Source organism: Cololabis saira, chromosome 18 (assembly GCF_033807715.1).
Source record: "Cololabis saira isolate AMF1-May2022 chromosome 18, fColSai1.1, whole genome shotgun sequence".
Classification (NCBI taxonomy): domain Eukaryota; kingdom Metazoa; phylum Chordata; class Actinopteri; order Beloniformes; family Belonidae; genus Cololabis; species Cololabis saira.
The window spans coordinates 15628193-15643464 of NC_084604.1; the positions used below are offsets into that span (position 1 = coordinate 15628193).

The 15272-nt window shown below is 41.0% G+C and overlaps 1 protein-coding gene across 1 annotated transcript; it reads left to right on the forward strand.

Annotated features, from left to right (window-relative positions):
• Nucleotides 1-431: 431 nt before the first annotated feature.
• On the forward strand, nucleotides 432-14740 carry ints9 (integrator complex subunit 9). The gene is made up of 17 exons (XM_061746696.1): nucleotides 432-537; nucleotides 2739-2866; nucleotides 3639-3699; nucleotides 4173-4235; nucleotides 4379-4518; nucleotides 4660-4746; nucleotides 6361-6481; nucleotides 6572-6706; nucleotides 8043-8154; nucleotides 8239-8419; nucleotides 8526-8586; nucleotides 10129-10300; nucleotides 10388-10512; nucleotides 12764-12931; nucleotides 13139-13237; nucleotides 14227-14364; nucleotides 14484-14740. Exons 1-17 carry the CDS (start codon nucleotides 529-531, stop codon nucleotides 14658-14660), a joined length of 1977 nt encoding a protein of 658 aa, XP_061602680.1. The 5' UTR covers nucleotides 432-528; the 3' UTR covers nucleotides 14661-14740.
• Nucleotides 14741-15272: the final 532 nt, after the last annotated feature.

Consider the following 15272-nt stretch of genomic DNA (forward strand, 5'->3'; position numbering starts at 1 on the left):
TCTTTTGTATATTCTATTATGTTAAAAGAAGGGCAAGATAAGCTTTATGCTTCAATGCCAGACATTTCGGTCAAAAATCACCATGTTGACCAAAGAAAAACCTGTAAATGTTTATTATCTTGCTATTGATTTGCATGCTTATAATTGACCGAAATAAAGATTAACTAACTAAATACTAAAAATGCGTCAACTCTTGTCTACACGGCTCTGGTTTTGGCCAGCGATTCTGATTGACAGCGTGCAGTCAACAAACACGTGCATTTGTTGACATCAGTTTTCTACCCTTTTATGCGTACTTTTCTTAAAAAAATTGTCAACCATTGAAAGTAACATGTACAATCATATAATATATTTTTATGGTGAAATCTTAGGTGTCTATTGTATTAAACGCCGACGCAGTTCCACTCCCGTCCTGCAGGGGGCGGTCGAGAGCGAGCTCCGCTAAAGCTGCACGGAGACCAGACGATGTAATGTGTTGACAAATCTGTCCACATTAGACTAATTTATCAACCGTTTCTGGCCTTGAAAATGAAACTGGTGAGTAAAGAAGACGTGCAGTGTAAAATACATCTTATATGATGAGCGATTGGGCACAGCAGCCTTTAACACAACGGTGTTTTTCACTGTTAGGAACGAGGCAGCTAAAAGCTAAGCTACAGTTTACAGTGTTTCAATGAAACTCAACCAGAATAACATCATTTTAACATCAGAATCAGAGTCAGGTTTATTGGCAGAGTCAGGTCAAACAAGACAGGGAATTTGACTCCGGTTATTTCGCTCACTGTACAGTAAATAGACAAATGACAGCTCTTATTAACATATATACAATTTTTTTTAAAGTGAAAGGTGCATTGTTACAGCATGTGATAGTGGTTATTATTATTATTATTATTATTATTATTATTATTATTATTATTATTATTGTTATTAGTATTATTATTATTATTATTATTATTATTATTAGTAGTATTAGTATTATTATTATTATTATTAGTATTATTATTATTATTATTATTATTGCACAGTGGTTGATTACTCTTTTTTTAAAGGGGCTCTAGTTTCCCTTTATTCCAGTTGAACAACTGCTCCACACTCTGTGACAGTTTTGAGCAGGAAATGAAACAAAGTACTAACATAAATCTGTTTAAAAAAAGATACAAAACATGATTTATAAACAGGTATATGGAAGAGGAAATGGGTTAACGAGGAGTGTGATAAACAAATAAAATAGGGAAAAAAGGTATATTATACTTGCTTAAGATATGTTTAGATATTTATGTGGATATTTATGTAGTATATATTATATGTTGAGAGGGATAGTTATAATTATGTAATATATGTTATATATTTATTAGGTATGTAGCATATATATATTTATAGTTTATATAGTGCATATTTATATATATTCATATAATATTTGTTTTTTCTATATATTGATATAATATTTATGTAATATTTATATTTTCTATATACTTATATGGATAATTATTTTGTAATAGGCATGTTTACATATTATTTATATAGAGTCATAGACTATATTTATATGGATATTGTGTAGATATAATAATAGCAATAATGTAAATTCATAGAGTTATAAAGGGGTAGGAACTAAGAAAAAGTGTATAGTTCTTCCTACTCCTTTTTTCGAACCTATGTGCAAATGAAGATGTTACTGTTTATTTTTTATTTTTATTTTTTTATATACATGTTCGAAAAAAATTCATTCATTCATTCATTCAAGTTGCAGACAGGAAGGGGGTAGAGAGAGAGAGAGAGAGCAGAATGGGGAGGACATGCAGCAAAGGTGCGCAGACCGGGATTCAAACCTGCAACTGTAGCCTCAGTATATGAGCCGCTTGCTCAACCCACTGCACCACCGAGCTCTGAGACTCTATGAGTGATGAGAGTTCATCAGAGCAACAGCTTGGGGGAAGAAACTGTCTCTGTGTCTGGAGGTTTTGGCTACAGAGCTCTGTAGCGCCGTCCAGAGGGGAGGAGTTCAGACAGACTGTGTCCTGGTGTGAGGGGTCTGCAGAGAAGTTACCTGCCCGTTTCCTGGTCCTGGAACGGTACAGGTCCTGGATAGATGGGAGGTTAGTCACAACTATCCTCTCTGCAAACGTAATTGCCCGTTGCAGTCTGTGCCTGTCTAGTTTGGTGGCCGATCCGAACCAGACAGTGATGGAGGAGCAGAGAACAGACTGTATGATGGCAGAGTAAAAGGTGGTCAGCAGTTCCTGTGGCAGGTTAAACTTCCTGAGCTGACACAGGAAGTACAACCTCTGCTGCGCCTTCTTTCTGACAGAGTTAATGTGGGTGGTCCACTTCAGGTCCCGGGAGATTGTGGATCCCAGGAACCCTGACAGTGCTGTTGAGGATGGTGAGGGGGGGGAGTGGCGGTGGGTTTTTCCTGAAGTCCACTGTCATCTCCACAGTCTTGAGCGGGTCCAGCTCCAGGTGGTTCTGACTGCACCAGTGGACCAGCTGTTCCACCTCCCATCTGTACGCGGACTCATCACCCTCCCGGATCAGGGAGATGACAAATATTTAACATTTGTTTGTTAATCAAACATTTAAATGAACTTTTCCCCTCGTATACAGAACAAGTAGATCATTTTGGGAGTAACTTGTGTGTTTAAGCAAACACAGTTCAGTCTGTTTAGTTGTGCTTGTTTGTTTTGTTTAGTTTCTTCTTCTGCACGTCGTTGTCCTTCCTGACTCGTGTTTTGTCTTCCCAGTATTGTTTGTCAGGTCATCCCACATTGCCCTGCAATGTCCTTAAGTTCAAGTCCACCACCATCATGTTGGACTGTGGACTGGACACCACCTCTGTCCTCAACTTCCTCCCGCTGCCTCTGGTGCACAGGTGAGACCTCTTTGTTTACAGGTGTGTTTGCAGCACAATCACAGCAACAAGGAAAAGGTCCCACTCACACCCAAACGATCAAAGCTTTTATGGCTTGTGGAATAAATGAAAGTTTGTAACTATTTTTGATCATGAGAGTTGGGCAGAAAAGGCGTTTAAATGAAGAAGCCAGTGGGAGTTGCAGTCACGGATGATAATTAAGTCTTTCTCAACTCTACTACAGATTAAGACTGCACCCCAAACATTTCACTTTCCCCTATTTTGCCCTACCTAACCTATTTATATACTTATTTATTTAATCGATTCATCTCCTATTTTATTTCATCATGTAAATACTGTAAATATTCAAGTTTAGTTTAGGTCTTTTTAATTATTGTGGACCGTTTATTTTTAAATTTTTTTTTTAATTATTCATTATTCTTCTATTTTATTACTTGTATTTTGCACCGTGGGTCGGAGAGGACTGTAATTTCATTTGTGCCGTATGTTGAAAATACAGCATATCTGACAATAAAGTTTGAAACTTGAACTCGAAACTTTTATGGCTTGTGGAATAAATGTAAAGTTTATATCTAATACACGTTCCAAGTTACACATTCCTTTAAAGCAGTATAAACGTCTGAAGCATTCAGTTGCTGACATTAAGAACAAGCAGTGTCTTCATAGAATATATTTGTTGCTGTGCAAAAGGTCTGTCCACGAGTCCCATTTCAGCTTGTAGTTTGTTCTGTGTTTGTAGGATTTTTTTTTTAACGTTATCCTTTTTTCTCAGTCCGCGACTCTCTAAACTGCCTGGTTGGATCTCAAAGGATGGAACATTAAACCTGGAAAAGGTGCGTCCAGTTATAGATGTTGGTGTGTTTCAGACTTGATGGTAGAATTATATATTCCATCATATCCCCAGTGTTTTTCACATTCTTGCTGATTTTTTTCATACGTATAATAAGATGTGAAAACACTACATGGTCCAAATATAAGAGCATCACCTACACAAATATTAAAAAGGCTCACTTTGGGGGAAAAAACCCACTTCGGATGCACCGAGTAGCCTCTGATTCCTTAAAACATCTGTATCCAAGCAGCCAACGACAAACACAATGTGGTTAAAACTCACTGTGAAACTTTAATAAAACTGCGTAAAAAAAGCTGATTGGAAAGAAAAAGCTTTGATTTGCACAGGAGCAGAAAGATTAGACGCTTTGGCGATGGAAAAGGGCTGTTTGGAGGAGCGCTGGGATTATCATTGATTATTATCGGAGGCATGGGCAACACAAACAGACAAAACTGTTCCTTTCCTTCTCCCCAGGAGCTGAAAGAATGTGCTGGACGGGTTTTTGTGGACTCGCAGCCAGAGTTCTGCCTCCCCGAGGTAAATAAACACATATGATGGTTAAACTGGACTGAGACGTGCTGCTTTGGTCAGTTATTCTCAGCTCTGAAGCTAAAAACAAAACAAAAACGGTTCTTTGTACATTAATTATATTGGATCTTTTCAAACTTTGTCAAACACAGAAAGAATTACTGGATCTGTCAACGATCGACGTCATCCTCATCTCCAACTACCACTGCATGATGGCGCTGCCGTACATCACCGAGCACACGGGCTTCACGGGGACGGTGTACGCCACGGAGCCCACGCTGCAGATCGGGAGGTGAGAGCACCAAAGATCCTAACGGCACCAGCTGACACGGTTCATGCTTTGTTGCTTTTTGTATTTAAAATCCAACCTGGACGCTCCACCCTTCTGCTTCCGTCCCCTGACGGTGTTTGGTAAACATGTTTCTTTGGTCAGGTTGCTGATGGAGGAGCTGGTGAACTTCATGGAGAGGGTTCCTAAGGCTCAGTCTGCCACCTGCTGGAAGAACAAGGAAATTCAACGGTTGGTGAGCAGCTCAAGAAATGAAAGTGTTTGGAATAATTAAATCCTCCAAAAATCCCCTTTCAGCAGCTAGATTAATGTGTTTTCTTTCTTCTTTTCATACTGATGGTAATTCTGTGCGTTAGTTAACGTTCTCTGTGTTCTGGTTGAACACTTCACCTCTCAAACATATATCCAGTTAATCAATACTACTACAAATGGTGGATGAAGTCTCAACATTCTCTGTTGACTTTTAGGTTAGGACTCCGGTGGGGTTCTGCAGTCCAATTTAATTGAATTCAATTTTATTTATATAGTGTCTATTACAACAGAAGTTGTCTCTAGGATCTTTCCAGAGACCAGAACATGACGCCAGAGCAATTATTATATAAAAATGGCAGGTAAAAACTCCCCTAGTGGGAGAAAAACCTTAAGCCAAACAGTGGCAAGGAAAAACTCCCCTTTAAGAGGGAAGAAACCTGGACCAGGACCTGGATCATAAGGGGGGATCCTCCTGCTGAAAACCAGCTGGGCAGAGCAGGAAAAGAGAAAACAGACAGAGAGAATGAAGAACAGAGAAGGAGAGACACAGACACAATGGCTAACTGGTGATGTGTCTCTGCAGAGGAAGTTATACCTGCAGCCTGAATCCTCCTTGCTGTGGACGCCGTCTTCAGTCGCCTGAAGAGTCGTTACCAACATGCACGTCTTTGTGTTGGGTCATTTTTATATGAGGAGGCATTGAGATGGTCTGAGGGTTGCATCCAGACTTTTATCATATTTCGGCCAGGGCTGTGACGGCATATTGAGAAGCTTTGTGGAAAAAAGGGAGATGGAGGGAGTTTGAAGTAATGATGCACCGAAATGAAAATTTGTGGCTGAAACCAAAACCGAAAATAATAATAAACACTTGGCTGAATACCGAATAATACCGAACAATGGTTCTTTGCAGTTTTTCATTTATTTTGCCAATTTTTTCACCATTGCATAAATCAAATAAATGCGCAGTGAAATACCAGCCAGTCACAATTTGTCTTACTGTACTTATTGTATTTTTTATCATAATCCTTTTTCATTTTATCCCGTTCAAATCCAATTAATCGGGTCGCGGTGGGGCTGATCTCCGCAATTTGAAGCCTTGTATAATAATTGTAAAAATCTGGGTTATTTTCTTGGAGGATCTCGTCATATCAGACAGTGAGGGTTTGTGCACCGCATCGGTAGTACGGGCCCTTTCCTCTGCGCTAAGTGTCCCGTGACGTCTCCATCATCAAGCGGTTTCCCAAATCCAACTCAGCCTGGATCATTTCTCGTGTCCTCTGCTTTTTCCCCACATCCAAGTAATGATCAGACATGTTTGCTGCATTTAACACCACACGCCCCTCACTCCACGCTGTTCACTGTTTTATTGCGTCATCTTCTAAACACGCCGTTATTAATTGTTCGTTTTTTTTCCCCACTTATTCCACCGAACACAGAAAGTGTTTTTTTGCTATTTTCGGCCGAACAATTTCGGTTACCGAACATTCGGTGCGTCACTAGTTTGAAGCCCAGTCTGACAAGTAGAAGGACAACTAAGGCTCGGCCTCCCTCTCAGCTCACGGGTAAACCTGCAGTCTGATGTGACTCCCCCAGGCTGCTTCCCGGGCCGCTGAAGGACGCCGTGGACGTGTGGGCGTGGAAACGATCCTACAGCATGCAGGAGGTCAACTCAGCCCTCAGCAAAGTGCAGCTCGTGGGTTACTCCCAGAAAGTGGTGAGAACTTAAGTTTTAAATACGTTTTCTGCTCTGAACCTCGGTGGCGACGCTTCGACGCCTCACCCTGTCTGGTCTGCTCTTCTGCAGGAGCTGTTTGGAGCCGTCCAGGTCTCCCCGCTGAGCTCCGGCTACTCGCTGGGCAGCTCCAACTGGGTCATCCAGTCGCACCACGAGAAGGTGTCCTACGTGTCGGGTTCGTCGCTGCTCACCACACACCCGCAGGTAACACACACACACACACACACACACACACACACACACACACACACACACACACACACACACACACACACACACACTCTAATCTGCTCAAATTACACACATTTTTCTTCAATGAAGATGCAAAACGGCCGTGGGGTTGCTCCGTTGGTTGAACGGCAGAAGTTCTTCTTCCGCTGCTGCTTCGACTCGCCTCCATGTCGAAGTCTGTTCTTATTTTTCTCTTGTGGATTGTTGTTGCTTCAGCAGTTCTAGTTTGTTTATTTATTGATTTATTCATAGCAGTCGGAAGTTGTTTCCATCTCCCCCAGAATTGCCCAAAACTCAAATATGGAAATACAGTAATCCCTCGCTATAACACGGTTCACCTTTCACGTCTCGCTGCTTCACGGATTTGCATTGTGCACCGTGTTCTGCATTCTGATTGGCTAAACAGTCTCCCCGCTTCTTCACTTCCTGTGTGTCAATAACGTAACGGTTTAATATGTACTGTACATGTACATGTTTGTAAAACAGCTTGCCAAATTTAAGCTTTCAAATTTTCTCCATAACCCATAATGTTGACTAAAAGTTCTGCACCGATTCTCCCGTTCAGATCCAGTTACTCGGGTCACGGTGCTGATCTCTGCAATTTGAAGCCTTGTATAATAATTGTAAAATAAATAAGGTTGCTACTTCACAGATTTCACCAATCACGGGTTATTTTTGGAACGTAACCCCCACAAAAACCAGGGATTACTGTAGCTCTAATTCGAAAAAACTTCCAAATATCACGGAAACCTTTTTATGCTTCAAAGAGGTGATTTTTATTTATTTTTTTCCCCCCAGGCGATTCATGATCTCGTTTATCCTAAAAGTGTCACAGAAACTCTTTTTATGCATTTTTTCTGGCAGCTCTGGATGTGAAAGTCATCAGAATCTAGTTTCCAGCTGTTTTTGGCGTCATTGATACGATTATAGTTGTGTTATCACTGGATTTAATCGTTGTACATCACAGAAGGACGTTACTCTGAATAATCACGACGGCGGTAGCGACAGTCGCAGTGAGTTATCAAAGACTAAAAAGGTTTTTGTCCGTCTTCTTCAACTTTGAGGGTTTTTTTTCGTTACGTTTATTCAGGAAACACCGTTCGATGGAAACGCCGCCCCCCTACAGGGCTGCCGTCATCACAGATTCAGAGATTTGATTTTATTTTGCTCAAAAGTGTCCTGGAAGGGTGGCTGGACTGTTTGGTGTCTCGTTACCGGGTTCCTCCCGGCTCACAATCGGTACCTGCTCTGTCGGCTTTTATCAAACAAAGCTTGACACGTAAACGTACGACTTTCTCTCTCCTCGCAGCCGATGGACCAGAGCTCCCTGAAGAACAGCGACGTCCTCATCCTGACGGGCCTCACCCAGATGCCCACCGCCAACCCAGACGGCATGCTGGGAGAATTCTGCAGTAACTTGGGTAGATAGAAACAGTCAAAGTGAATGATGGACGCCTCCGTTAGCTGTGGGTTCTTCATCTGTCCGTATGTGTGTGTGTGTGTAGCCATGACGATCCGGGCGGGAGGCAACGTGCTGGTGCCGTGCTACTCTTCAGGCGTGATATACGACCTGCTGGAGTGTCTGTACCAGTTCATCGAGAGCGCCAACCTGGGCACCACGCCCTTCTACTTCATCTCCCCGGTGGCCAACAGCTCGCTGGAGTTCTCCCAGATCTTCGCCGAGTGGTGAGCGTCTCATCGCCGAACCGTCGACGGCCTTGGGATGTTTGGGTGATTGGTTGTCAGAGAGAGATGAGTTCTGACGTCTGGCTTCTCTCCTTCATTGTTCCAGGCTCTGTCATAACAAGCAATCAAAGGTGTATCTTCCTGAGCCGCCGTTCCCACACGCAGAGGTGAGTCCCGCTGTCACCTCTGAATAGTTGGAAATCCTGTTCATCTGCTGGCAGATGTGCTCAGACGTGACTCTGCAAGCCAAAACTAAACAACAACACACGGATTCCTGACATCTCAACACTGATGCAACATCTCCAAACTCACTGATTTTATGTGGAACGATCTAACGCAGTGTTTCCCAACCCTGGTCCTCGGGGCACACTGTCCTGCATGTTTTAGATGTTTCCCTTCATCATCACACCTGATTCTAATTAATGGTCCTCATTAGCTTGTCATCAAGGTCTTGACACTTCTGTTGATGACACAGGTACTTGTATCACGGTGTGCTGAAGCAGGGCAGCATCTAAAATATGCAGGACAGTGTGCCTCGAGGACCAGGGTTGGGAAAACACTGATCTAACGTACGCCAGTACAACAGTTGTGCTTCCACCTTTTCTCCAGAGTGAAACCGCTCACATCTATGTTTTTATCCTCAAGCCCATGAACATATACAGGACTGTCTCAGAAAATTAGAATAATGTGATGTTCTGTAATGCAATTACAAAAACAAAAATGTCATACATTCTGGATTCATTACAAATCAACTGAAATATTGCAAGCCTTTTATTATTTTAATATTGCTGATCATGGCTTACAGCTTAAGAAAACTCAAATATCCTATCTCAAAAAATTACAATATTCTGGGAATCTTAATCTTAAAATGTAAGGCATAATCAGCAATATTAAAATAATAAAAGGCTTGCAATATTGCAGTTGATTTGTAATGAATCCAGAATGTATGACATTTTTTTTTTTTTTAATTGCATTACAGAAAATAAAGAACTTTATCACAATATTCTAATTTTCTGAGACAGTCCTGTATGTCGTTAACAAATTCTGGGGACAAATATAAACTAGAACGATGTTAGTGGCGAGTAAAAAAGCCGTCACCAGTAAGTGGCTGGATACAGAGTCACCTAAAAGGGAAGATTGGATAGACATGATGCAGAACAATTAAATGATGGAAAAGTTGACTTTCTCGCTTAGATTAGAATTGGACACATTTTAGACTTTATCTAAATAGTAATATATTTTAAAGATTACACAAAATTATAATTGTTCATTGTTCATTTAATTAAAGATATGTAAAAAATTGATTGAAACAGGACTAATGTCTGAGAAAGTGGGAAAGATGGATAAGGTGTAATGTGTCTGTATGACCATCATTCAGTTACTGTAATGCCCACTGTTTGTTTATCTATTCTCTCATATTCTACTCTTGTGTAAAGAGATTTGAGTGACAGCAAGGTTTAATTTGGTATTCTGTTTCATTTATTTACTTTTTTTTCTTCTTTCTTTTGGGTCCTTAATGGCCCTTGTATCGCTTACAGAAATTCAAATGCATCAGGTTATGCAACAATTGTGGGACAGAGGGTGAGATGAGAGAAATTGTGATATTTCTGTGAATCTATGGACCTTTGTGAAATCTTAAAAAAAAGAGAGAGAATTAAACAAAAAACAAAAAACATACATGTGGTTAAATCTGTGCTCTGGTGTTCCAGCTGATCCAAACCAACAAACTGAAACACTACCCCAGCATCCACGGAGACTTCAGCAGCGAGTTCCGCCAGCCCTGCGTGGTTTTCACCGGCCACCCGTCCCTGCGCTTCGGGGACGTGGTGCATTTCATGGAGCTGTGGGGCAAATCAGGGCTCAACACCATCATCTTCACCGGTAACTACAACCATCATCAACCCTCTCAGAGACGAGGAGGCGGGGGCCGCCCTCCGTAACCCCCCTGACTGGTCTCTGTCTCTCCAGAGCCAGACTTCTCCTACCTGGACGCCCTGGCTCCCTACCAGCCGCTGGCCATGAAGTGCGTCTACTGTCCCATCGACACCAGGCTCAACTTCCACCAGGTGTCCAAACTGCTGAAGGAAGTCCAGGTGTGTTACTGAAACCGACTAAATATCAGAGTTTCAGGTGTAACGAGGATGAAAACGAGCCGTACTTTCTTATTGTTCAGAATAAAGTATTAGTAATGTGCATGTTCAGTAAAACAGACCAACATAACTTTAGACGGCTCATTTGTAAGCAGACAGGTGAAAAATAATATTGGGGGTTTAGGTTCCTGATCGGGGGTTTACGTTCCTGCTAAAGCTACTCACTCAGACCTTTGTGCGTGTAGATTATCAGGGATGTCGTTTTCACACCTAATCAATACAGCCTGATCAGATTAGTCAAAACAAAAGATGAGTTTTTTTGTCATTTAAAACTCCTCAAACTGACTTTGTCAAAGTTAGAGATAGTTGTCACCTCAATTCAAAAGATTTAATCATTTAAAGGCTTTTTCTGTCATTAAAGTTTATTCATACACCCATAAACATACAGTCAAACTGATCTACATTTATTTATGTATTTCTAAAAAAAACAGCCAAAATAAACATTCAGCACCATGTTTAGAAATTTCTCCGTATGTCCTACCTACAAAAAAATAAGTTCCCAGGCCTCCTGAAATGTTCTTCCTCATTGTTAATTCTAGCCAACATGGATTCATATCATGCAACTTCCACTGTTTAACACCTGGGGCGACTGTACGAGCAGCTGGGACCATCCCAACTTTTAAAATCCCCCGTTCATATTTAGATATATTTGGCATTTCTATTTGGTCCCCTAACCAACACAGTCTTGGTGATACATAAATGATTTCCTATTAAGCCCATTTATGACGTTTTGAAGGAGTGAAATAAAATCTTTGAATTATCTCCTACTGAATTAATTTCCCTTGGCCTCTCTCATGTGTTTCCCTGTATTTAGTAACATATTTAACCAATCCTCCTCACTCAGATCACACTTAAGTCTTTCTGCCAAATGATCCTCACATTTGTACACATATCTTGTCGTAAACCATTAAATATCTTTTTTTTTTATTTCTTTTTATTGACATTCAGCATTAGACATTCACATCCATCATGTATGCATACATCTTAAATCTGTTGTCTGTCCTAAATGTCGGAATAATGTTTTTGTTTTATGTCCAAACAATGAAAAGAAAGTCAAACCACCAAAAACTACTATGTACAAGTAGGGAGTGATCTTTTCAACATAACACAATTATTGACTTGAGAAAATAAAATCAGGCCCATGGAGCGTGACGTAGTTGACCCAGTTTTCCCAGTATGAGGTGAATTTCTACAATTTGTAATTAATAAATGCTGTTATCTTCTCCATTTTTATAAATATCCATTGTAATTTCTATCCATACCTTTAAAGTTGGGCTCTCCTGTGATCACCATTTCCTATTAATAGTTTTTTTACAGGCCACTAGCAGGATATTCATTTAATGTTTATCTGTTTTTGGCCAGTCCTGAGGTTCGTGTCCAAAAAACATGGTCTTACTCTCGAGGGATATTTCTCATTTGAAGATATCCTGTAGGGCTTTGTGTATCTATTTCCAGTAATTCTTTATGACAGGGCAGTCCCAGAAAACATGGTAATGATTTGCATTTTGAATCCCACAGTTTCTCCAACATCATAATGAGACTTCTGGGAGGGTGTAATAAAATACCTCATCAGACTTTTCCATCCAAACTCCCTCCACTTTTGTGAGCTGGTACAGGTCCATTGATGCCTCCATATCATTGTCCATTCATCCTCCGATATACAGGACTGTCTCAGAAAATTAGAATATTGTGATAAAGTTCTTTATTTTCTGTAATGCAATTAAAAAATCAAAAATGTCATACATTCTGGATTCATTACAAATCAACTGAAATATTGCAAGCCTTTTATTATTTTAATATTGCTGATTATGGTTTACAGTTTAAGATTCCCAGAATATTATAATTTTTTGAGATAGGATATTTGAGTTTTCTTAAGCTGTAAACCATGATCAGCAATATTAAAATAATAAAAGGCTTGCAATATTTCAGTTGATTTGTAATGAATCCAGAATGTATGACATTTTTTAATTGCATTATAGAAAATAAAGGACTTTATCACAATATTCTAATTCTCTGACCTGTAGTTATCCCTCCTTCCTTTTAAAAGCATTTTCAATATTTAAGTATTAAAAGTGGTATATTCAGGCATTTTCTCTCCGTCGTTTTACCTCCATCTGCGTTAGACGGTGGTACGACGGTTGTGTGTGTGTGTTAAAAGCTGACTCTGACCCCCATCCCCGTCTCCCCGCTGCAGCCGCTGCATGTGGTGTGTCCGGAGCCGTACGCCCAGCCCCCCGTGAGCCAGTCCCACCGCTCCGACCTGATGCTGGAGCTGCAGCCGCCGCCCATGCCCTACCGCCGCTGCTCCGTCCTCAGCCTGCCCTTCAAGCGCCGCTACGAGCGCGTCTACGTCCTGCCCGAGGTGAGTCTCCCCCCGCAGGGGAGCGTGTCGCTCTACTTAGCTCCAAATGAGGGACTAAACCGCTGCCGGCAGGAGGCAGACGGCCACATGCGGCGCTTCAGTAACACTCGGAGTTAAATATTTAAATTTATTGTGAATATATTCATGAAAGCCTGACGACAGGTGGCCAGTTCTCAACCCCTGCGGTCTCGCTTCTCTCATCCGTAGCTGGCAAACTCGCTGGTGCCCACTGAGGTCAAACCTGGCGTCTCCGTGGCAACCGTGTCTGCGGTGCTGCACTCGAAGGACAACAAACACACGTTACAGGTGAGCTCCTTAAACGCTCCGAATATCTGACGTCTCTGCAGGTCGCTGACCTTTTTATCCATTCACTGTGCAATAATAATAATAATAATAATAATAATAACCACAATCATATGCTGTAACAATGCACCTTTCCATAACCATGTCTACCTCATACTGCTGCACCTTTCACTTTTTAAAACCAGGGCTGGAGATCGATTCTACTGTCAAGAATCGATTCAATTCCGATTCTTAAGATTCAGAATTGATTTTCATGATTTGATTTGATCTGATTCCGATATTGATTTGGGTTAGTGTTATTAAAACAGTTTTTTGAGCTGTTGCATGAATTATATGACTGTAGCTATGCAACTTATTATAACTAGTATTATATTGAGATTAAACAGCAAGTATTGGCAGCTAATGATGCTGTAAGGACCAATCAGCTCCCAGAATGCTGATAGAACTGCTTTCAGAAACATCGTGTGGGGCAGAATTACCAAACAGATCCAGGCCAGCAAACAGAGACGGATGAAATCGGTTAAATTTTTTCCCACATTCCGTTTTAATTTTTTTCCATTGTCAATCTTAAATTTTTGAGAATTTGGTTTTTAGCATTTTATGCAAATGTAACCCCAAGACAGTATATAAAGTAATGAAATATAGACAGTTTATGCAATTATAACTGAAAACTTTAATGTTTTCATACCTTTCAACATATTTAAAGGCAAAAAACATGGCACCAGTTATTCTGGTGTCCAACAAAATTCCTTTTTTGGGCATAAACAAAAAAATACCAAAAGTTGTAATGTAATGATGAAAAAAATCGATCTTTAGACGTACGAATCAATTTTTAGGAATTAATATGAGAATTGATTTAGAATCTGAAAATCTATTTTTTTCAACACAGGCCTATTTAAAATTGTATATATGTTAATAAGGGCTGTCATTTGTCTATTTACTGTACAGTGAAGGAAATAACTGAAAAACCTGATTGTGATTGTGATCACCAGTCGGTGCCCAAGCCCCCCCCGGTGCCCCCCAGCAAGAAGAGGAAGCGGGTGATGGAGGAGCCACCGGTGGTGATGGCTCCCAAGCCCCTGCTGAGCGGAGCGGTGCCCCTGGAAGGTTTCCTGGCCACGTTACAGAAGGTGCAGCATCCGAGACACTTTCTCTCTCCTGCTTCTGAGGCTTCAGGTCGTCCAGCAGCTCTGGAGGAAGTTCTGCTCTCGTCCCGCTTCTATCGCCCGTCTCGTTTCTGTTTTCGCAGCACGGCATCTCGGAGGTTAAGGTGGAGGAGACGGCGGACGGACACATCCTGCATCTGCAGGCCGAGGACACGCTGATCCAGCTGGAGGAGGACGGGACGCACATCGTCTGCGACAACAACGAGCCGCTGCGGACCACGCTGAGAGACCTGGTGCTGCGCTTCCTGCAGAAGCTCTGATCGCTGCTCCTCGCCGGACGCTCAGAGCTCCAGAGACAGAACAGGAGTTTATGACTCTGACAGGAGTTTTGAATCTTTTTTTTTTTTTTATAAAAAGATGTATTTTGTATTAAAAAAAGTTTAAATAAAAAAAAAAAAAAAAAAAAGGGATCCTCCGATGTTTGTTCACAATACAGCCCCCGTAAAAAAAGGGACACTTAAGGAGAGTACTTAAAAAAAAACTTAAACTTAAAGTGTTTATTAAATTTTGAGATCAAAAACATTCAAATTTGTCTAATAGGTTTTCTAATCAACATATTGTGGGTTGCTGCGGGTCATTTTGACATTTTTATTGTGTAAAACCTTATGAGGTGGTGCTGTGGTTTCAAAATAATATTTAGTGGTTAATATACCTTAACAGTGGCGAGAACATCGGCACAAAAACTCAGATTTTAGCTCAAGAGTGAAATTATTCAGTTTCCCATCATGCCACATTTTCTTTACATTACAAAAATGGCAGCTTCACATGAGTGGGCGGGGCCTGGAGTTTCAGACTCCGCCCACTACAACCAGCTTCTTTCTAGACCTGCTGGAAGGTTATGGTCTGCATCCACGTGGTGTTTTCATCATGTC